Raw genomic sequence first — 21,935 nt, forward strand, 5'->3', positions numbered from 1 at the left:
TGAAGTTTGACATTAACATAGGAGTTACTTTTGGAGCCAGCACCAAGTGGACGCTACAGGAACTGCAGCTGATCTGAGCTGCTGTTCAGGGAAATGATGCCAGCATGCACTGTGCCAAAGGTAAAGAAACACCCATGGAGAAGTGTCCAGTCGGTAAAAAGCTCTATTCAGATTGTGTTACAAACTCTTCTTGTTGGATTCTGAACTAAATAGTTATTATTAGACACAGAACAGCGAAAGCTCTTGACACACCCTTCATTTCTTTATATTATACTTTCAAGGAGGAATTGAGAAATTGTTGTCCAGTCTTTCTGAAGTTCTTTCTGAAGTTTTTTTGTGGCCATTGGCTATTTTTTCACTCCAGTAATTCCTAGTTAGGTAAAAGTTTGCCATGTCTTTGCATGGTGTGCAGTGTGTCCTTAAAGATTTTGAGGAAACTAGACAAGCGAAGGACAAAAGAAGTAGTGCCAGGCCTAAAACCTATAGCAGGTGAACACTATCTGAAAGTCGTGTCCTTTGAAAAGAAAAATCCAGAGCTGATTGGTAGCAGCTTCCTCTTTCAACATGACACTGATCCCAAATTTCAAATGCTAATGTGAAAGTATGCATGTAAAAATATAGAGTGAAACACAGTCAGTCATGTATTAGCCTGCTGTGACCCAGACCTCATCATTATTGAAACAGTGTGGGATCATCTACATCTGCCAGAGAACAAAAAAAGCAACCACCATCCAAAAAAAGAGCATTGGATGTCTTTCAAGTAACCCGTAGAACTATTTCTGAAGACTCCATAAAAAATTGACAAGGAAGTTTAAAATAGAGAGTTCAGGCTGTGTTCAATAATTAAGGTTTTCTTACTAAATACCGACTCATTAGACAGTTTTTGTCTTATATACTGTCATTACATGCATGTTTCTACACGTTAGTAAATCACTGCACCTATTTCCACAGTAAGCAACGATAATATAAGTTTTAACTTGAGGCTTGTTTACTGCTATCTCAGGGAGATTGTCAGGTTTGAAAAAAAAAAAAAATCAATATCTCCATCAGCATCAGCTAATAAGCTGTGTCTGCCTACCTAGCTACCTCAAAGCCATTTGTCCAAACAGAGACGACCTGTCAACAGGTTTACATGGCTTTGCATCAATTTGTTTGACACATGCACGCTTTGCATCGAGGCTGAGTGGCTTTGGAGCAAGGTCCTTTTTCAGTCACGTCATTACACCTGTTATTTCCCTCGGGAACATCACTTCCGATCACTGGGTTCACTGGTAATTGTAATAGAGAGGGTGTTCCCAGGAAGAAGGGATGTGCTAGGATTGCTGCACTTCCCAGAATGCACTAGTTCCTTAGAAGCTGTTTTACTTTGCGTACACTGCTCATAAAAAAGGACAACTTTTAAATTTTAGTATAGCATCAAGTCAGTTAAAACTTTGGGATACTGATCTGTTCAGTGTCTGGTTTTAACTAAATTAAAAACAGGTGCACTGTATGAGACAACCCACAAAACAAGGAGGAGATTCCAGTAGACGGGAGGTTAGTCTTGGAGAGCTGGATGGGGGTATGGAAGGTCCTGAACCTATCAGCGGGACTGGTATCTGCTCCTTTGTGCAAGGAAGAACAGGCCAGAACCCTACAAAATAAACTCCAGCAGGCCAGACAATCAAAAACAGACTTCATGAGGTGGCCTGATGACACAATATCCTTTAAAGGGCCCTGTGCTCCCTGCACTGTGGAGCCCAGTTGCTCCACAGACTGTCCAGGAGCTCAAAGATGCCCTGGTCCAGATCTTGGAGGAGATCCCCCAGAATACTATTTAATTATGAGCATGCCCTGATGTTGTCAAGCATGCATATAAGAACATGAGGACTGTACAAACCACTGAGTCCCTTTAACTTGCTGGAGTGAAATCTCAGAAAAATGGTCTGAAGCATCATTTTTTCCTGCTTTGATTTTTGGAGTAAGATCAGTATACTTTCCTAGTGAGATTATGGTCTTAGTCACTAGTGTTATTCCAATGAAATACAACATGATGTTCAGTTTGTAAATGATGGTACTGTTATGTAAAGTATAAAGAGGATAAAAGGGTGGTGCTCCTTCATAACCATGTAATATCAGTTCAAAATTCAAGACGACAAAAATGTTGAACTCTTGGCTTTAAAACAGGAAATCACAAAACACTGGGTAACATCCAGTCCGTTTTTTATATGACAGAAACTAAAACAGAGCAAATATTTGACATCTGTTTGATTAATTTTTTCCAGATGCCTCTAAATAATTGGTAACCTTTGGGTGTGTAAGCCATATATGCCTAATGGTTGATGCTGTTTTCTTGATGTGTTGACATTTTTTTTAATTATTGTAACCTACGTGACTGAAAAACTAAATCCTGTTTAAGTTTCTCCTTAATAATCATAATGAGCACAGTCAGAGCCGAAACTTGGAATAGGCATGTGGGGAAACCCAAAGTTATAGAGGTAGGTGAGTCTGGGCTTGTGTACAGGCTGGGATCAGATGGCCTGTGCTGCCGCTGGTCAAACATTAACTTCTGTTATGCTGACAAGATGTTGCTCCCTTATTAGTGGAAACAGTTGGAAGTGTATGTGTGTGCCCAGATGTCACTAATGGAGGTGAAGTAAGTTTGGCCATTACCCAGATAACCCATAAATTTACAGGACTCTGACCAAGCAGAATGAGACCTGATAACCTATCGACTCAGAGCTTCACCAAACATTAGCCTGCCCTCATCCTGCTGTGATGTAGAAATGCTTTCTCCTTAAGCAAACCGCTTTCGTTGCCTGTTTTCAAAAAGAATCTCACGCTGAACGAGGGTTTGTCTTTCAATTCTTTCTGAACTAAGAAAAAAAAACAACCAACTCCTCCAACAAGTTTGTTGATTGGTATCGTATCCTTTCTGTTGGTGGCGGGAGGTCAATGGCGAGCTTTCACGTGGTGCGGGTCAGAGTGAGCTGGACGGCTCTTTTGGCTCTGTCCCATTTCATCTACCTGCTGGCTGGAGCCACCATCTTCCGAATACTGGAGCGAGAGGCCGAAAACTACAATCGAAACCATTTTCTGATGGAGAAGTTGAATTTCTTAGCAAATTACACCTGCTTGGATGGAGACGCCTTGGAGTACTTTGTTAAGGTCTGGCATTTATTACACTGTCAGCATGTGTTTGATAGTCCCAACTTTACCAACACAGTGATGGCAAGGCAACAGCAAGGCAATTCAAAGTGCTTTACATTAAAAGATAAAAGGTACTCATGTAAAATGAGCAACATTACAAAAATGTAAGACCTTCTAGATAGAAAATAGACTGAAATATATGTAATTTAACATAAAATAATCTGAAATGAAAAGCAAAGAGAAAAAGCCAAAAATGAATGCTTCTTCTCCATAGTTTTAAATCATAGTTTTAAAAATGATGTGGCTGTGGCTCAGGAAGTCATCAAGATACTTAACCCTGAGTTCCTTCCAGTGCAATAATAAATCATTAGATAAGGCACTTGAGTATAGAATAAAGTGTGTGTATGTGAGTTGAAGGCTTGACAGTAAGTAGCTTTGAGTGCTCATTTTGATTAGAAAACTGTAATTTACTTGCCTGGCTACTTATCCTAGGAGACTGTCACAGACAACCTGATGGGTCTGGATGGTTAAGAATGTACTGGGAGGTCAGTAGTGCTTCCAAAAACAGAAAGTGAATGAACAATTGTATGATTATGGACGCAGTTTCTTGCTACACCCATACCCCTCACATCCACAATGTAGCTAATAAGACCAAGCTCTTGAGCCGTACACATACATGCAGGAGACTTTAGATTAGATTACATACACCTGGTTGGACCCACTTTTGCCCTTTTTCTTTGTGATATAGACTCAACAAGTTGCTGGAAACAGTCACGAGAGATTTTGGTGCATGTTGACATGATAGCATCACACAGTTGATGCAGATTCCAGCCCACTATATCCCAAAGACGTTTTATTGGATTGAGATCTGGTGAGGTCATTTGAGGAGAGTGAACCTTGGTTATAACAAATGCTTTCTCACCACTCTCCAATCAGTGATCCTGGAGAGTGGATCACTGATTGTCAGCAGTTTTTAAAAAATTCAGGCCTCCTTGCCTGGCTAATTAACTCATTCACTGCCAGCCATTGGCAGTGAATGAGTTAAACCCATTGACTCATTCACTGCCATTGACGGCTATAGACGTCAATGGCAGTGAATGAGTTAATATATGTGAGTAGTTTTTCTACCAATTTTAAGTTTGTGCTGCATCTTTACATTATCAGACTCTACCAAAATGTGTTCAGCATCAGATCTAGTGCCATGATAAATGTCTATCAACACCATAAATGTTAATAATGCAATGAACTACATATCTAGTGATGTTACACGAGAATCAATTATTACACTACAAGCTTTTTTAACATCATGACAATAACTCTTTTAGAAGATGCAGCCTTAAATGCATCTCAACGGACATTAATCAGTTAAATTATGTAAAATTAGATTCTGCTGTTGTCAGATACAGGACACAGTGAATACAGGATTATAGCTGCTGGCCCCACCATTATGTTAAATACATGGTAATAATAGCTGACTGTAACCTGACCTAATGCGTCATTTAGTGTGTTCTAATCTAAAATATTTGCCAGTGAGATTACTGGCTCCCTTTAGTGTCATGAGTCATTAAATGTTCAGGCACATTTAATCCTGATTTTACTATCTCTGTGCTTGCATTTGTGTGTGTGTGTGTGTGTGTGTGTGTGTGTGTGTGTGTGTGTGTGTGTGTGTGTGTGTGTGTGTGTGTGTGTGTGTGTGTGTGTGTACACACAGGTCATTTTATATGCCAAGAAAAATGGAGTAAATCCTTCAGGAAACTCCACAAACCCCAGTAACTGGGACTTCAGCAGCTCCTTCTTCTTTGCAAGCACAGTCATCACAACTATCGGTGAGCACTTTCACATTTCAGTTTTCCCATTTGTGGGAAATGCCTGCCCCGCTTAATAACGGCTCCTTATCTGGTTCACAGGCTATGGAAACCTCTCCCCAAGCACTGTGTCTGGCCAGGTGTTTTGTGTGTTTTATGCTTTCTGTGGGATTCCCCTGAACCTGGCCTTCTTCAAACAGCTGGGGAAGTGTTTCACTATCCACCTGGGGAGGCTGGAGAAGGGACTGGTCTCAGTTGTTCCTCACAAGGTACCGCTTCATGTCCATTAGCTACAGCATGGAGTTAAATTTTTTTAGGGATCACATCAAATCAAAATTGTTTATAAGCACATTTAAAGCTAACATAGGTTGGCCTATTATCTAGTACAGTCTAGTGAAAAAGCCAAAGAATAAAAATGAGGTGTTAAAATGTCCAGCGTTGATGAGATTCTGATGTGAAGAACCTTATCAGCACCATCAGTGGTCACCACGACATAAAAATGACATGTATAGAAAGAAACTTCACCAACTTTCCAGCATTTTTGTTTCTTTGGTAAACTAGCTGGGAGCCCATGTAAACAAGCAATACAGGTGATAAGTGCCCTCACACTTTCACATACCACTTATTTTCCTAACCTTCACCAGGTAACTGCTGGCCAATCTAGGGACAGGGTTAAAGTTTGGTAAACAATCACATCTTTTTATAGATTTTGCGCCTTTTGGAACACCGAAGTGGAAAAGCTTTAAAAAAAACAAACAAACTCCTGGCTAAAACCTCTAACACCAAAATGTTTCTTTTAGCTTCTGAAACTATACCTTTTTTAACAGCTTTGACAAAACCTAATCTTACACAGCTCCCATGTGAATTGGCAGATATTACAAGCCAAGCATCACATTTCTGGACCTGCTTCAGATACTGAAAGCAAATACTGGCTTAAACAAAAGATTACAGAAATACTCTAACTACTCTGTTCATTTGTTTATCAAATACTAAAGTGCTGCCAAAAAGACATCAACATTTGTTGCATTGATTGGATGTGTAGGCCACAGCATGCTGATAGCCTTTATCTCTGTGTATAATATCAAACCTTTTGTCCTTTGCAGCAAGCATTTGAGGCTGTTGCAGCGAGTTTGTTCTTTATCGCTGGCACTTTCCTGTTTCTGGTCATCCCCCCTCTGCTGTTCAGTTACGTGGAAGGCTGGACATATGGCGAGGGCTTCTACTTCGCCTTCATTACCCTGAGCACCATTGGCTTTGGAGATTATGTGGTGGGTGAGTAGAGAGAGCAAACAAACAGCACAGAAGTCAACCTAACCTTTGTGATTCTATCCAGTGGACTGTAAAAGGCATTTGGACGTAATGTCTTTGCAGGTACCAACCCTGGAAAGACCTACATCTATCTGTACCGCAGTGTTGCAGGCATTTGGATCATCTTTGGCCTCGCTTGGCTCGCTCTCATCTTCAACATGGCAGCTAGTATAATGGAGCATGTGCTGGACCAGACTTACCCGAGCCTCAGGAAACAAAGGGAGGCAGAGAACATGCCATCCAGTGAAATAGAAGCCACATCAAAGATCTGAAAATGGACTGCAGATAGCACCATATACAGTGCGTAAAATATATTTAGCGAGACTGTGCTAAAATAGACAAAGCAGGATGACTTCTACCTCATTCAGGCCACACAATCGGTGCTTTAAATATTTGCGTTGAACTGTCATAAAATGCAAACAGTTCACACAAATAACACTGTTCTAATTAATTCTAATTATTCTCACTGAGAGCAAAATGTTTTACATATTATATACAAAGTGTGCTCAGAAAGTTATGAGAACAGGTTGACAGAAGGGGGAAAAAATCAAAAGCCTGACTTCATTTAAATGTGGCCAATCTCCCATTCAGCACTATTTTCTCATGCACCTCTGGACAGATTTTAGATCTCATTGCAGAAGTCTTCTCATTTCCCTTTCCCCCCTTTATTTTGTGATCTCCTCCAGTTTGTCAAAATCAAAACTTAATGGAAAATCTGACAAGTGAGTCAGTTGGCATCTTAAGATTGTGCAGGTGTTCTTGCACACAGTTCATGTTTTTGTCACATTTCCTCCCTCACAATAATTGGGATGTTCTTCCAGAACTCTGCACTGATGGGTCCAACCTGAAGGGAACATTCATGCTGTAAAACACTAGAGGCAGTGTGAATGTGGTAACAATGCCATGATATTTCATACTGCACTCATGGTAGCTCCCAAGTCCCTACTGGGTCAGCTCACATTTTTGCCCATGTTATTCCATGTGTTGGTATCAGTATAGGTTAACATCCCTCCTATTAGCGCTCTACTTAGCTTCAGCTCTGAAATCTTCAGGAGTACCACCAGTGTGATTGGTTGGTAATGGTTCTCCAAGAACTGACTGCCATTAAAAAAAACAAAACAAATGTAAGTATGTGACTTGCAAAATAAAAAGTAGCCATTCTTCAGAAACACAAGTTAAGAAGATCAACTTTTTCAGTGTTAGTCATAAAACAATTAAAGGCGCCGCCATAATGAGCTGACTCTCAGCATTAGAGCCTTTCTTGTTTTGTAAACATTATTTCAACATATTCTTAGATGATCTAGTAGAGAATGTGTTTACTCAGGCGGAAATCATGTTTTCTGCTACACGTTTGTGTTTTTTATTAACTCTTGTGTGTGTGCGTTTCTCTGAGAGCATGTCTGCATTTGTGTAGTGATGGAAAATTCAGGTGAATTGAATGCAGAGGGCTATCTTAGACAAACACATTAATCAAAATGGTGAAGTGAGCTGTAAAAAAAAAAAAAAAAAGGATGGCTTTTACCTGTCCCACTTTTTAGTTTGTTTTAAATCCATTCAACACTTACTTATTTTTGGTTATGGAGCGGTTTGGTTTCAGAGACCCTTTTATTCAACTGATTAAAAATTTATATTATTTACCTTCAGCAAGAATAAAAATAAATGGGAGCTTAACTGGAGTAGTGGACTTGCAGAGAGGATGTCGGCAGGCATGTCCGCTTAGCCCAGCCTTGTTTGCTTTATTTATTGAACCGCTGGCGCAAGCTATTAGGGAGGATGAACAAATTAAAGGGATATGGATACGGAATACGGAATATAAAATGGGTTTATTTGCAGATGATGTTTTGCTGACCCTCACAGACCCAGAAAGAAGCTTACCTAAGTTATGGTCAAAGATGGAAATGTTTGGAGAACTTTCCGGATATAAAATAAACATTCAAATAAACACAGGTGATCACATACAATTATGTACCCACAACAAAGATCAAAAATCTGTCTAAATTCATACAAATAAAATAATTAAATATTTAGGTATTAAGATTCCCAAAACACTGACAGAAATCTGTGAATTAAACTACTCACCAATTACAAGGGAATTGAAAGAAAACATTCAAAGGTGGAGCCTACTGCCACTTGATCTGTATAATAGGATTGACCTGATCAAAATGAATATACTTCCGCTACTGCTTTTCCTTTTTCAATCTATACCAGTACACATACCAGCCAAACAATTTGCGTTATGGAACAGAATGATTTCGGATTTATATGGAAGGGCCGTAAACCCAGAGTTAGGTATATAACATTGCAACTACCTAAGGAAAGAGGTGGACTTTCCCTCCCAAACTTAGAAAGTTATTTTAAAGCAGCACAATTAAGATATTTAATTTATTGGTGTGATCCGTCGTACGAAGCAAAATGAAAATATTTAGATGTGACAAAATTAAAATTACCACTACAGACAATACTAGGAGATAAAAAATTATATTTGGAACAGAAAAATAATTTAAACGAATGGACTAAAACTCCTTTAAAGATATGGTTTGATGAATGTGAAAGTCTTAAATCAGGAGCTGGTCTCAAACAACTCAGATGGGTCACACATGATAAGGAATTTATCCCTGCACAAATAGATAGACGTTATACAACTTGGTTAACAAGGGGGATCGGACCATTTTGCTCATTGTTAGGAAAAGAAGGATTACAAAGTTTTGAAAAATTAAGAGACACCTACGGTTTGGAAAACCAAGATTTTTTCAGATATCTCCAAGTCAGGTCCTATTTCAATAGTAATATAAAAACTACAGAAGAACATAGTGAAGGCCTAGTCCCCGTTATAAAAGAAGCTTATAAAGGTCAGATTAAAAATAAATTGATTGCTAAACTTTATCAGAACTTACAATCACTTAAGGATCAATCAACCAATTATATCAAAATTAAATGGGAGACGGAGGCTAAAATCAACATATCAGAGGACAGTTTGTTAAATATATGCAGGACACAGATGGAAACTACTAGTTTGGGTTACTGGAGGGAATTCACGTGGAAAAATTTTATTAGGTTTTTTATAACACCCAAAATAAAATACAAACAAAAAGGTCAACTGACAGATGGACAATGCTGGAGAAACTGTGGGGAAAACATGGCAGATCATTTTCATATATTTTGGAAATGCCCAATAATCCAACCATACTGGAGTGAAGTGGTTGAATCAATTTACTTGGTGACTGGTCTCAAATTAAACTTGGATTTCTGTACTGTGTATTTGGGCGATATCCCATCAGCAGCCTCCTTAAAGGACAAATATTTGATAAACATCCTGTTGGGAGCGGGCAAAAAAGCGCTTACCAGAAGGTGGCTGGAGAAAGAGCCCCCAACAAAGAAAGATTGGATAGGAATAATGGAGGAAATATATAGAATGGAAAAACTTACTTTTTTTTGAACCTCAAAATGGACCAATTTCATAAAAACTGGAGGAAGTGGGAGAGATTTGTTGAAGGTGGTAATGTGGGATGAGGGGTGGTGGGTTATATAACAAGAGCTTAACTAAGTATTTTCACGCAACTACTGAAAGAAGGAAGGTCTGCTAAGGACGTGGTCACGTTTTTTTATAAGGTAGCTCATAAAAGAGACTGGAAATACCCTTCCGAATATCATCAGGGATGGACTGTAAAGTGCTGCGTGGACAGTAGCAAAAACCTGACGACATGGGACCTGTAAAGAGGTGGAGGGGAGCTCCCCCAGACCGGGCAGATCTGAGAGTTTCACTGTGCCATTATGTTATTGTCAGTGCGTATTATGTTTGTTTGTTTGGTTGTTTTTCTGGGTTTTTTTGTTGTTTGTTTTTTTGTTTGTTTGTTTGTTTTTGCTGTTTTTGTTTTCTTCATGTAGATGACTGTCATAATTACAAAACTTTCAATTTAAAAAAAAAAAAAAAAGCTTCAAAAGGAAGTAAAATGAAAACAAGGTTGGTTTCAGATAGCTGACGTAAACACTAGCACACAGCTGGAGCCCTCAGCCACCTGTAATTCAACAGTCTGTAATTTAAAAAACTAATAATAGAATAAACTACCCCCATATATTTGTATATGTATAGATGTCCAAACTGGTTTTTGTACCAGGTTGAAAACATGGTTATTAGAAAAAAGAAAAAAAATAAATCCATTCAACACTGAAAAAAAAAAATGTATATATATATATATATATATGTTTGTGTTTACGTCTTTTTTTGAGAAGGTTGGCTTTTTTTGCGCTAGATTCTGAAGCTGTAGGTTTTGTCTCTCTCCAGCCAAAATTTATTGAACCAGCAGCAAAAGAAGATCCAAACTACTCTTCACATTTCGCTTCACATACAGTGGGATGCATAAGTTTGGGCAACCTTGTTAATAGTCATTATTTTCCAAATTTATGCACCTGCCTGATTTTGTTTAAACAATTATTGCACACTTTCTGTAAATCCAATCAACTTCATTTCACTTCTCAAATATCACTGTGTGTGTCTCCTATATGACATATTTAACTGACATTTTTTATTGTAACAACCAACTATTTATACAGGAAAAATAATGACTATTAACAAGGTTGCCCAAACTTTTGCATCCCACTGTAAACATCGTCGTGAATTCCCTCTTACTTTTGATGTTTTGCTTCCACCACGATAAAAATAAATAAATAAATAAAAATCACACTTCATGCACAGCTCTCTCTCTCCCTCTCAGTGTACTTCAAGAACAGTTTCCCATGTCAAATCTCTGTTTTCTGCATTATTCGCTTGCTTATTACCCACCAGTCTATGTACAGCGCTGTCGGACGCTTTTTTTTTAACTCACTTCCGACAAAAAAAAAGTCTCATTTCTGCTGTTTAATACTGAAGAAATGCAAACTTTTTAAAATTACATGAAATTGCAAAATGATTAGTTGTGTCTCTAATTAAACCTCTGTAACTTTGCTCTGCTTCACTTCAGCAGCATCAGGTAATGTTACTGCAGAAAATTTTAAGGTGGTTATCTGCTATAAAAAAGCCAGGCCAGGAAAATCTCCATGTTTTTCTGTGTTTTATGCTCAGTTACTTTGACACAAAGACATCTGATGTGATGCATTCACCTTTGATAAAGTCTCGCAAGCGTCAGCTTTCTTTTTATAGATATAAAAATATGGATATGTCCTGATAAATGATCAGAATTATAATATTTCTGACTGTCTGGGGCAAAATTTCCCCGATTCAAATGGAATTGAACCGGGACCTTGTGAATCTGAATCGAATCGATCGTAGAAATAAGCTATGATCACCCCTCCACGCACGGTGGCACTGTCACTTGGTCACTCTCTACGGTAGAGTATCACTTCCTGTTTCAGCACATAGTTGTATTTTTGTGTAGCAATTTAATTAAAAAACTTACAGATAACAGATAACTTCTTATTTCACGGTGTAATTTCCACGTGCTTAATTAGCAGCACACTCTGTGTATTCACTCGCAAAATAATGTTGACAATATTCACTCACTGGTCTTTAGGGTTTCGCTAGCTTACCTTAGCTCGTAGCCGACTCGTTAGCGGCATGGCCTCTTCACCTGTCTGTTCTTCTGCTCATTGTGTCAGATGTTTAGTTAATCATCGGCCTCGATACTTGTAATAAATGTAGCCTATCTGCAGCTCTGGAGGCCAGGTTCACTGAATTGGAGACTCGGCTTCGCACCGTTGAAAAACTCGTAGCTAGCCAGGCCCCTGTAGCCGTTAAGGCAGGAGGTAGCGTAGGCCCCGCTAGCTGACCCCCGACAGACTGTCCGAGCAGCCGGGGAAGCAGGATGGCTGACTGACGGCAAGGAGGAAGCGTAGTCTTAAACAGAAACCCCTGGTACACCACCAACCTGTTGGTGTCTATGTGTCTAACCGGGTTTTTCACTCCGCACCACACGTGCCGGGGATCAAACTCTCGTTTTCACTGCTTTGCAGATGACACCCAACTTTATCTATCCATGAAGCCAGAGAGCACACACCAATTAGTTAAACTAGTTGGCCCTGAAAATCTTAGAAATATGGTATCTAACCAGATGCTTACACTGGATGGCATTACCTTGGCCTCCAGTATCACTGTGAGGAACCTTTGAGTCATTTTTGACCAGGATATGTCCTTCAATGCACATATTAAAGAAATAAGTAGGACTGAATCCAAAGTCCTGCTCCTCACATAAAGGTCTTAAACATAGAGGCCCCATCTTAACTTAATTACCTTATAGTATATCACCCCACTAGAGCATTTAGCTCTTGTACTGCAGGCTTACCTGTTGTTCCTAGAGTAATAAAAAGTAGAATGGGAGGCAGAGCCTTCAGTTTTCAGGCCCCTCTTCTATGGAACCAGCTTCCAGTTTGGATTCAGGAGACAGACACTATCTCTACTTTTAGTTAAAGTTACTTAAAGTTTAAACTTTCCTTTTTGCTAAAGCATATAGTTAGGTGCTGACCCTGAATCCTCCCTTGGTTATGCTGCAATAGGCGTAGGCTGCTGGGGGGTTTCCATGATGCATTGAGTATTTCTTCTTTAGCCACTTTTCTCACTATGTGTTAACAGACCTGCCTGCCTTGAATTATACTTGTTATTAATCTCTGGCTCTCTTCCACAGCATGTCTTTTATCCAGTCTTCCTACTCTCACGCCAACCAGTCACGGCCAATGGCCGCCCCTCCCTGAGTCTGGTTCTGACTGAGGTTTCTTCCTGTTAAAAAGGGAGATTTTCCTCCCCACATTTGCCAATGTGCTTGCTCATAGGGGGCCAAATGATTGTTGGGGTTTTCTCTGTATTGTAGGGTCTACCTTACAATCTGAAGTGCCTTGAGGTGTTTGTTGTTGTGATGCGGCACTGTATAAATAAAACTGAATTGAAGTGAACTGAGAATTTAGCATGGGAGTCTATGGGGATTGAAGACAGCTTCAAGAGGCCATTAAAGGAACTGCAGTTTTGTCAGTTTTATGACGTCTTCACTTTTCAGGGGGAAAAGCAGAATTCAATGTCCAATTTTTAAAGTATTTTTAATGCACTGTGAGAGCTTAAGTAGATTTAAATAAATCCATTATTGTATCTTTGCTAAATTTGATGTATTCTAATAAAAGCATGGTGTTGAAATCCCCCCCCCCCAATCGTAAAATTGCCGTAGTTTTATTAAATACATGTTGAAATACAGCCATACAAGCACACAACCTTGAACTATCATATTTGTGAATGACTGAATGTAGTGTAAAGCGCTTTGGGGTCCTTAGAGACTGAGTAAAGCGCTATACAAATGCAGGCCATTTACCATTTGTGCCATTCTCTGTAATATTAAGGTAAAAAGAATGAATCAGCAAATTCTACATACTTGGTCTGAAATGCTAAGATTAAAATTTTGTCATGTGCCTTTTCTTATTTTGTCCTTCTGGATTTGCATGGCAGGCCTGGTGTGATTGAAACAGTAGCACAGGTGGAGGTTCATTTGCCTGCAATGCAGCACGAGAAGCCAAAAGCAGGTAAAGCCTGAGCAGTGTCTGTCCCCGGCTGCATAGGTTGAGACATTTGCCAAGATGGGAGTAAAGGAAAAGTTAAGTGTGATGCAGATCCCCTCCATTCTTGTGCTCGGCTTTGTTTATGTGGCATATGTGCTGATCGGTGGGGTGGTTTTCTGGAAGTTGGAGGGAGACCTCGGAATGAAGGACGTCAGCTACTTGCGTGAAAACAAAGAAAGGCTCCTTAGCACATACCCATGTCTCAACCAAGCTGGCCTGGAGGCCGTAGCTCAGGTGAGAAACAAAAATGTGGAAATGAAACAAACTTTCTATACATATCTGCAATTTATGATTGCGCGTTTTGATAGACCTTTTCTGCAGCTTTCTCTACCACTGTATTTACATCTTAACCACAACCATAATGATTTTGCATTTTTATATTCCTTTATGGCGACAGTCCACCATTGTGGAACATTGAATACATTGACAGAAGGAACTAATTTATTACAGTTTGCTTTTTGGAACTATTCAGTGATTAGATCTAAATATATGCTTAAACTGGCTTAGTATATATTGATATATGTTGTTTGTGAACTTTGAAAATGTTTCCTACCATAAATTTGTTAATTTACTTCAACACATTTTTATGTTTTTTGTTACAATAATTTGACGGTAATTTGTGGTAATTTTACACTAATCAATACACTGTAACTATACGTAATAATTATATTTTGTTCATGTTTGCTTGTTTGTTTGATTTTTATTTTACTCCTGTATGGATAAAAGTCATTGTTATCTATAGTTAATTGCAATGTTTTACAATTGCTGTCATGGGTAAGGAAAATTGTATAGGTATGATAAAATATTATTAGAGCTATTAAAACGTTCGTACCATCAAACTGAGCACACATTGGTAAAACGCTGCCCCCTGGTGGTGAAAGTTGAATTACCTACATTTTGAAGAGGGTAATTCGAAAAAGTACATTCAAAATAGATGTGCAGGATGTTTATGTGCTCAGTCTTTTATACCTTCAGTAAATTATTTAAGTGACTGGCAACAGTAATGGGTCAAAACAGGTGAAAATGAGCCTGAGTTATAAACATGTTTTCATGTGACAAGGAAAACAAGCTTACATGCAAATAGCAGCTCCTTCAGACATTCCCAGCTGCACTTGCTTTGCCTGTGAATTTGACCAGACTTCATTTATGAAGCTTTACATTCTATACTCAATTCCCCATGAAACTCATAAACTTAATTTAAAGGTAGAAAGTTGTCCTCAAAAATGAATATTATACTGCATGTAAGAGTAGAAATGGTAATCACAATGTAATAAATGGCTGAAACCTTCTGCCTGTTGATGTAAGCTGCTTTGATTTGCATTGTGTCAAAGCAAATGCAGACAGCTTGTAAAGTTGGTTTGTTGATTGTTTTTAGTTGCTAATGTTTTTATTCCATTCTTGCCATATATACATATATATATTGCATTTCATATCTTTTTTTTTTTTACTTTATCTTAATTTTAACTTATATTCTTATTGATTTACCTTCTGCTGCTTTCTGTCTGATAGCAAGGTCATTGTGTTTCAATACCTCTTTAACAAGGTGGACCAGTATGCAAAGCAGTTACGTAATTGTGACTCATAAGATCTTATGGGAAATGTTCCTGTCAGGTCAAGAACTAGTGAAAACCAAGATAAAAATGTGGGCATTATTATTTTTATTATAGTTATTACTTCTATTATTGTTAATTTGTTTTTCAGGTTGTTAAAGACACATCAAAGGTGGGCCTGAGTTTGAAAAGAAACTACACGGCAGACGGCTTCTGGAAATTCACCAGCTCAGCTGTGTTTGCTGCCACTGTGGTCACAACTATAGGTCAGCTATGAGGGAAGGGAACAACCATATATATATTTTCTTCCCATTCTCATTTAAATGTTAAATGTTTTTCCTTTATTTTCATGACTATCTCCATTGTAGATTCTCACTGAAGGCTAAAAACTATGAATGAACACATATGGAATTATATAGTAAACAAAAAAGTATGAAAAGATTCAAAACATGTTTGATATTTTAGATTCTTCAAAATGGTTGCCGTTTACTTTGGTTACTGCTTTGCTCACTCTTGGCATTCTCTCAATGAGTTTCATGAGGTAGTCACCTTAAATGCTTTTCCAACAGCCTTGAAAGAGTTTCCAGAGATGCTGAGAACTTCTTGGCCCTTTTGCATTCACTCTGCAGTTAATGTCATCCCAAACCATCTCAATTGGGTTTAGGTCAGGTGACTGTGGAAGCCAGGCCATCTGGTGCAGCACTCCATCTCTCTCCTTCTTAGTCAAATAGCCCTTAAACAGCCCAGAGATGTTTTGGGGTCATTGTCCTGTTTAAATATGAGTGATGGTCCAACTAAACGCAAACCATATCGGATGGCATGTTGCTCCAGGATGCTGTGGTAGCCATGCTGGTTCAGTGTGCCTTTTATTTTGAATAAATCCCCAACAGTGTTACCAGCAAACCACCCCCACACCATCACCCCCTCCTCCTCCATGCTTCACCTTTTCTGTGTCGCACAAAGACACGGCGGGTGGAACCAAATATCTCAAATTTGGACTCATCAGACCAAAGCACAGATGTCCACTGGTCTATGTCCGTTCCTTGTGTTTCTTGGCCCAGACAAATCTCTTCTGCTCTTTACTTTTCCTTAATAGTGGTTTGTTTGCAGCTATTTGACCATACAGGCCTGTTTTGCACAGTCTCTGAACAGTTGATGTAGAGATGTGTCTGCTACTGGAACTCTATGTGGCATTTATCTGGGCTCTGATCTGAGGTGCTGTTAACTTGTGATTTCTGAGGCTGGTGACTCAGATGAATTTATCCTCAGAAGTGGCTCTTGGTCTTCCTTTCCTGGGGCTAACCTCATGTGAGCCAGTTTCATCGTAGCGCTTATGGTTTTTGCAACTGCAGTTCTTAAAGTAATAATGGACGGTGGTTCCTCTTTACTTAGCTTATTGGTTCCTGCCATATGAGTTTTTATATAATCTTTCTATCAGTTTTTATCACTTTTGTCATAATACATAATTCCATCTTGCTTCATATAGTTGATGTCTTCAGTATGTATCTACAGTGTAGAAAGTAGTAAAAATAAAGAAAAGTGAAGGGGTCCTCTTCACCAAAGAAGCAAAAATGTGAAGGAAAGGGACAGTGCTACCAATATCTTGGTAAAATGTCATCCTCTACCACCTCACCTCAAGCCTGATCTCCTGAACTAAAGCCAGGGCTCTAATACATGACAGCCTGCTTACATGTGCGCATTCATTCTTGAAATTCTCGCTGTTACTTATTGTCAGCAGATTTAGCATGTGACTGTCCGATTTCCAGACAGCTGACAAGAAGCCCACTAAACAATAACAACAACTGGTTGCAAGCTAATGTTATTCCTGCTAATATTATAGGCACTTTCTCTCTGAGAAACAGATCGATTACATTGTCACATTGTATGAGAGTTTATTCATGAAGCGTCAGAGTACAACAATGTAAGATCTATGTCAAAGACGGCTTCACTGCAGCTAACAGCTGTACTTAACAACAGAAAAGTTGTCGATCGTGGAGAGTTGGCAGCTTGTCTTGTAATCGGAAGGTTGCTGGTTCGAACCCCGGCTCAGACAGTCTCGGTCGTTGTGTCCTTGGGCAAGACACTTCACCCGTTGCCTACTGGTGGTGGTCAGAGGGCGCGGTGGCGCCAGTGTCCGGCAGCCTCACCTCTGTCAGTGCGCCCCAAGGCGGCTGTGGCTACAATGTAGCTTGCCATCACCAGTGTGTGAATGTGTGTGTGAATGGGTGGATGACTGGTTGTGTAAAACGCTTTGGGGTCCTTTGGGACTAGTAATGCGCTATATAAATACAGGCCATTTATTTACCATTTTAGTATCGCTTTCATTGGGCAGACGTTAACTTTACTGACTCATTTTGGACTCCTTTTGCAAAGTTTTATAGCCTCTTATCGTGTAACTAGTTGAGCATCTCACCCGGCATTGACAGCTGAGGTAAAAAAGTGGCCCGACAACTTAGAGAAAACTCCCGGGCAGATCTGGTCTAGAGTCACTTTGTTATCTGAGTGCACTCACTACCAATGAAACCTAAAATACCAAAAAAATATTTAAAATATTTGACTGTATTAGTTTGTGTAAGTGTTATTTAAATATGTTCAAATATAGTGTGCACAAAAAATGTTGTTGTTGTTTTTTTTTTAACAAAGATAGCAGTAGAAACATGCCTTTATGAGGTACAGTAGCCCCCTGCACTTGCGATATGACTGCGATCTACAGACATCTAATTGTGATATTTTGAACACTATAACTTTAAAGGTTTGCTTTAAACAATGCAGTACACCCCTCCATAGTACCATTCTCCTTCCACCACAGTAACAGTTTAAAGTTTTTCAGGTTATGGGAACATATGTCCCAGCACTACAGGTGGCCAGATCTTCTGCGTGTTCTTTGCGCTCTTCGGTATACCACTCAACATTGTGGTTCTCAACAGAGTGGGCAAGTACATCCTAGCCATAGTGAGGAACATCTCAGACTTCTTCGAGAAAAAGACTAGTCGAAAAGTAAGGATGTCCTGATTTTAGATAAACCTTTTGAAAAGGAGCGATTATTCTGTAGAGGATGACTAACACTGCTTCTCTTTCCCATGTCTTGCTGCAGACATGTACCCGCTTTTTCATCCACTTTGTATGTTACATCTGCGGAGTGGTTCTTTTCTTCATCATGCCCATGATTGTGTTCAAGCAGCAAGAGGACTGGACAAATGCAGAGGCCATCTACTACTGCTTCATCAGCCTCAGCACCATCGGCTTTGGAGATTTTGTGGCAGGTAAAGCAGAATTGTGTTTTTTGTTTAGAACAGATGTGACACCAATCGAGTCAAGAAACAGCATGAAAAAAGAAGTGCTGTGGTGTAGATGAGTACTAAAACAGCTTGCACTTGAGCAGCAGCTCCAGGCAGACTAAGGGAGCTTAAATAGCAGTCCTACGTAAGACTTGTCAGCATTTGCTCGGTTTCTGCAAGATAGAATTGCCTGTAAAAATGGAAAGTCATACCTGATTTCGCAATTTAAGGTCTCATATTTAGTGTGAAATTTGTATGCACCTCTTGGCCTCTTCCGGTCCTATTTTAACACATTGACATTGATGGTAAAATCATAGGCAAACGTGTGTAAAATCATAGGCAAACGTGTGCAGAGGGTAAATATTAACTTTAGAGTCAGAGTGGCCTGACTTTAAAATCATTCAGCACTGCTGATCAACACTGGGTCTCTAACATCCGCCTATAATTTTAACAAAACTGTTACTCCATAATTTTTATCAACATTCACAGATATCATTTCATTAATTCTGTACTTGTATATTCAGAATTCTTGTTGGCAAGGAACCAGATCTTTGGTACTTGGAGCTTCTGGGTTCCTGTTTGCAGTCCGTGTTTTACTGACTAATCTGTTTGAGCCTGTTTGAGCTGGCTTTGTTTGTGCACAGATAAAAATGGAATGGATAACCAGTAAAGTATCTTTATACTTTCCAGTTCTAAAAAAATGTCATCTGCATTCGCTGCCCAGAACTGGAAGTCTCGAACTCATTCATTGGCTAAATCAGTCACTCTAAGAAATTACCAATACAAAGTGGATGACAGATAATACATATAGTATATGTATTAATAGTGAACTGTAACCCAAATACTATTAGGATGATGTGGGACAACATCAACACGGGGATATGAGACACATCAACATCCCAGTGTTGGTGTTGTTCCTATATCAACATAATAATTATGGGCCAGGATAAATATTGCAACTGACCACTTCAACTATCATTTGCTAAGGAGTTAGCTAATGCTTTTAAAAACTATCACTATAAAGCCAACTTGAATACTCTAAATTTTCCCTTTTAACGGGAAGAGAAACAACAGAAATGTACTGGCATGCCCTAGTAGTGTATAAACACATTGGAAATGAAAACAAGTGAGAGAAGAAGAACTCTGTGAATCACATTAAGTCATGCATCAGTCTGAGCCTATAAAAGAATAGTTGACGGATGGTTTAGGGCTCTAACTGTAAGGTTTATTGAAAAAAAAATCTGAGTTTAATATTAAAGCTGAGTAGAGTTTCTGGATCCAAACTTAATACACAGGAGAAGAGTCTGATAGGTGAAAGCTCTGGGTCCCATTTTACGTTTAGAAACTTGAGCACGCTTTGCTCACCTTTCACCCTGCTTATCAAATTTGCATCTATGCAAGTTGATTCTCTTCTCTGGAATCCAGGGACATCGTTTAGGAGGAAGTTAGAAGAGGACTTCTAAGAAGTGATTTAGGAAAAGTGGTTCAGTGGTGCACAGTGAGAAAACCTTGAAAAAGTATAAGCCACGTTTTAGAAATGATCGCATTCTGATCACATCTGTTTTGTATACTCGACTCAAACTGAATTTTATCTTGTAAAATCCCCAAATCCTTTCTTCTTTCCAGATAGCAATCCAGACAAATATTACCCAGATTGGTACAGCTTCCTCATAGCCTCGTGGATCTTCTTTGGCATGGCCTGGCTGGCGCTGGTTATCAACCACTCAATCGAAATCCTGGAGCGGCTCAACAACTACTTTAAAAAGCAGTTCAAAAAGAATGATAATCAACAGGGGGATGAGGCAGACGGTACAGCTGATAAAACCCCAGAGACACAGATGGAGGAGGAAGACGAGATCACCCAGCCTCCAGTTACTGAGTCCACCTAGTTATAGAGTTACCTACATCTGTTTGTGGTGATTTGATACGTGCCTGAGTTATTGTTTGTCAGTTTTAGACATTTTCTCCGTAACTGCCACTAAACTATTGGCTCATTTTTGATGAGTCAGGTTTATGTGACAGCAGCATTCACGCACTGTTTAAGTGCCTCTTGTTAATCTAAAACCCTTTAGATTAAAGTTTAGAGAAGGACTCAGCACTTCTGTCCGTCTGTGGTCTAGTAGACAGGACAGTCAGCCTGTTTCCTATACTTAATTAGTTGACCACAAGTCATTTACCGACTCCGTGGCACCAGCTTGGCTGTAGTCAAAGCCACAGTCTTTTAAAATGATCTACTTTGTATGGTATAGGGACTCCGTGGCCCACAGAGGCCTGGGGATTATTATTATTCAGCATATTTTAAGAGGTGGTGGAATTTCCTAGGTTATAAAATACAGTGAAGTAAATTAACTGGCCTTACAGAAGAGCAAGAGAAGGAAAATTTATTTCATTTGTCAAGGTGTAAAAAGTTTTTGTCTTAAGTATTGTTTTAACACTTCCAAACCAAATTAAAAATATTTATTAAAAGGGACCTGCTCTGCTTTTCCTTATTGTCTGCCAGACTGCTCTAACTGCTGAGGTTCACAGTTATTCTACTCTTAGAACAGAAGTCCCTCCAACAACCGCCTCATAATGCATTCAGACAAGTGATCGATGCTGTTAATTACAATAAAATCCTTTTTGTTTGTTTGTTAGTTTTTTGCAGCTGCAGTCAATTTCTATACTGTGGAATTAAGAGGAAGTAAGAGTTACCATCGGTTTTAACAGCTGCCTGGATGGTCAAAGGCAATATAAAAATACAAACAGAACAATGTAACAAAAAGCTTTAGCTTCTTTAGATCCTTAATGTGTTTATTTACTGAGGGAGAGAGATGGGAAAGTTGCATTTAAATAAAATATAATCTTCCTTACTGTTAAATGCAAAACCTGCAACGGGCATGGTTCATTGCATGAATTTAGTTTTAGATATGTCACATTTCAGTCTACCTCTTGGGATCTGGGCAAGGTTCAGATAGTCAGTCTTAGGAAGTTTCCTCACTGAGTTTAATTTACCCTGAAATATCAGTAGGGATAATTAAAGCTGGACAGATTAATCCATTCCATAGGTGAATAAAACTGATTTACTTTATTCAATTCTGTAAATTAAGATTGCTAATCAGAGTAAAATTAAGGGTCACCATGATTTAGTTTGCATTAGTTACAGACATGAGTAACTTTAGACTTCACTAACAGGAGTCCTTTGTGAAAGCAGGAGTTGCTTTGGATAACCTTTCCATTAGGAACATGAATGGACAACATGAGCAGCTATTCAGAAAAATTATTCCTTTTTCTGTAAAGTTGCAACCTTAATTATGAAATGTTTGTAGGACCTGCATGAAACAGCACGGTAAGGTTTT

General features: G+C 39.0%; 2 protein-coding genes across 3 annotated transcripts; both read left to right on the forward strand.

Annotated features, from left to right (window-relative positions):
• The first annotated feature begins 10 nt into the window (after positions 1–10).
• Positions 11–13,676, forward strand: LOC146551995 (potassium channel, subfamily K, member 16-like). Its single transcript, XM_085256985.1, has 7 exons — positions 11–120; positions 2,931–3,147; positions 4,841–4,955; positions 5,037–5,203; positions 6,038–6,206; positions 6,306–6,542; positions 13,663–13,676. Exons 2-6 carry the CDS (start codon positions 2,935–2,937, stop codon positions 6,512–6,514), a joined length of 873 nt encoding a protein of 290 aa, XP_085113111.1. The 5' UTR covers positions 11–120; positions 2,931–2,934; the 3' UTR covers positions 6,515–6,542; positions 13,663–13,676.
• Positions 11,440–21,064, forward strand: LOC146551996 (potassium channel subfamily K member 17-like). 2 transcript variants are annotated; one of them, XM_085256983.1, is made up of 6 exons: positions 11,440–11,567; positions 13,663–14,006; positions 15,474–15,588; positions 18,153–18,319; positions 18,417–18,585; positions 20,227–21,064. In XM_085256983.1, the coding sequence occupies exons 2-6, from the start codon at positions 13,791–13,793 to the stop codon at positions 20,487–20,489; spliced, it is 930 nt and encodes a 309-aa protein (XP_085113109.1). In that variant the 5' UTR covers positions 11,440–11,567; positions 13,663–13,790; the 3' UTR covers positions 20,490–21,064. The 2 variants fall into 2 exon arrangements, with proteins under 2 accessions (XP_085113109.1, XP_085113110.1); XM_085256984.1 differs by lacking the exon at positions 11,440–11,567 and adding an exon at positions 12,618–12,940.
• The last annotated feature ends 871 nt before the right edge of the window (positions 21,065–21,935 follow it).

This window comes from Mchenga conophoros, linkage group LG19 (genome assembly GCF_057382185.1).
Source record: "Mchenga conophoros isolate Kocher_MC1m ecotype Shallow Benthic linkage group LG19, M_conophoros_male_GT1.1, whole genome shotgun sequence".
Lineage (NCBI taxonomy): Eukaryota > Metazoa > Chordata > Actinopteri > Cichliformes > Cichlidae > Mchenga > Mchenga conophoros.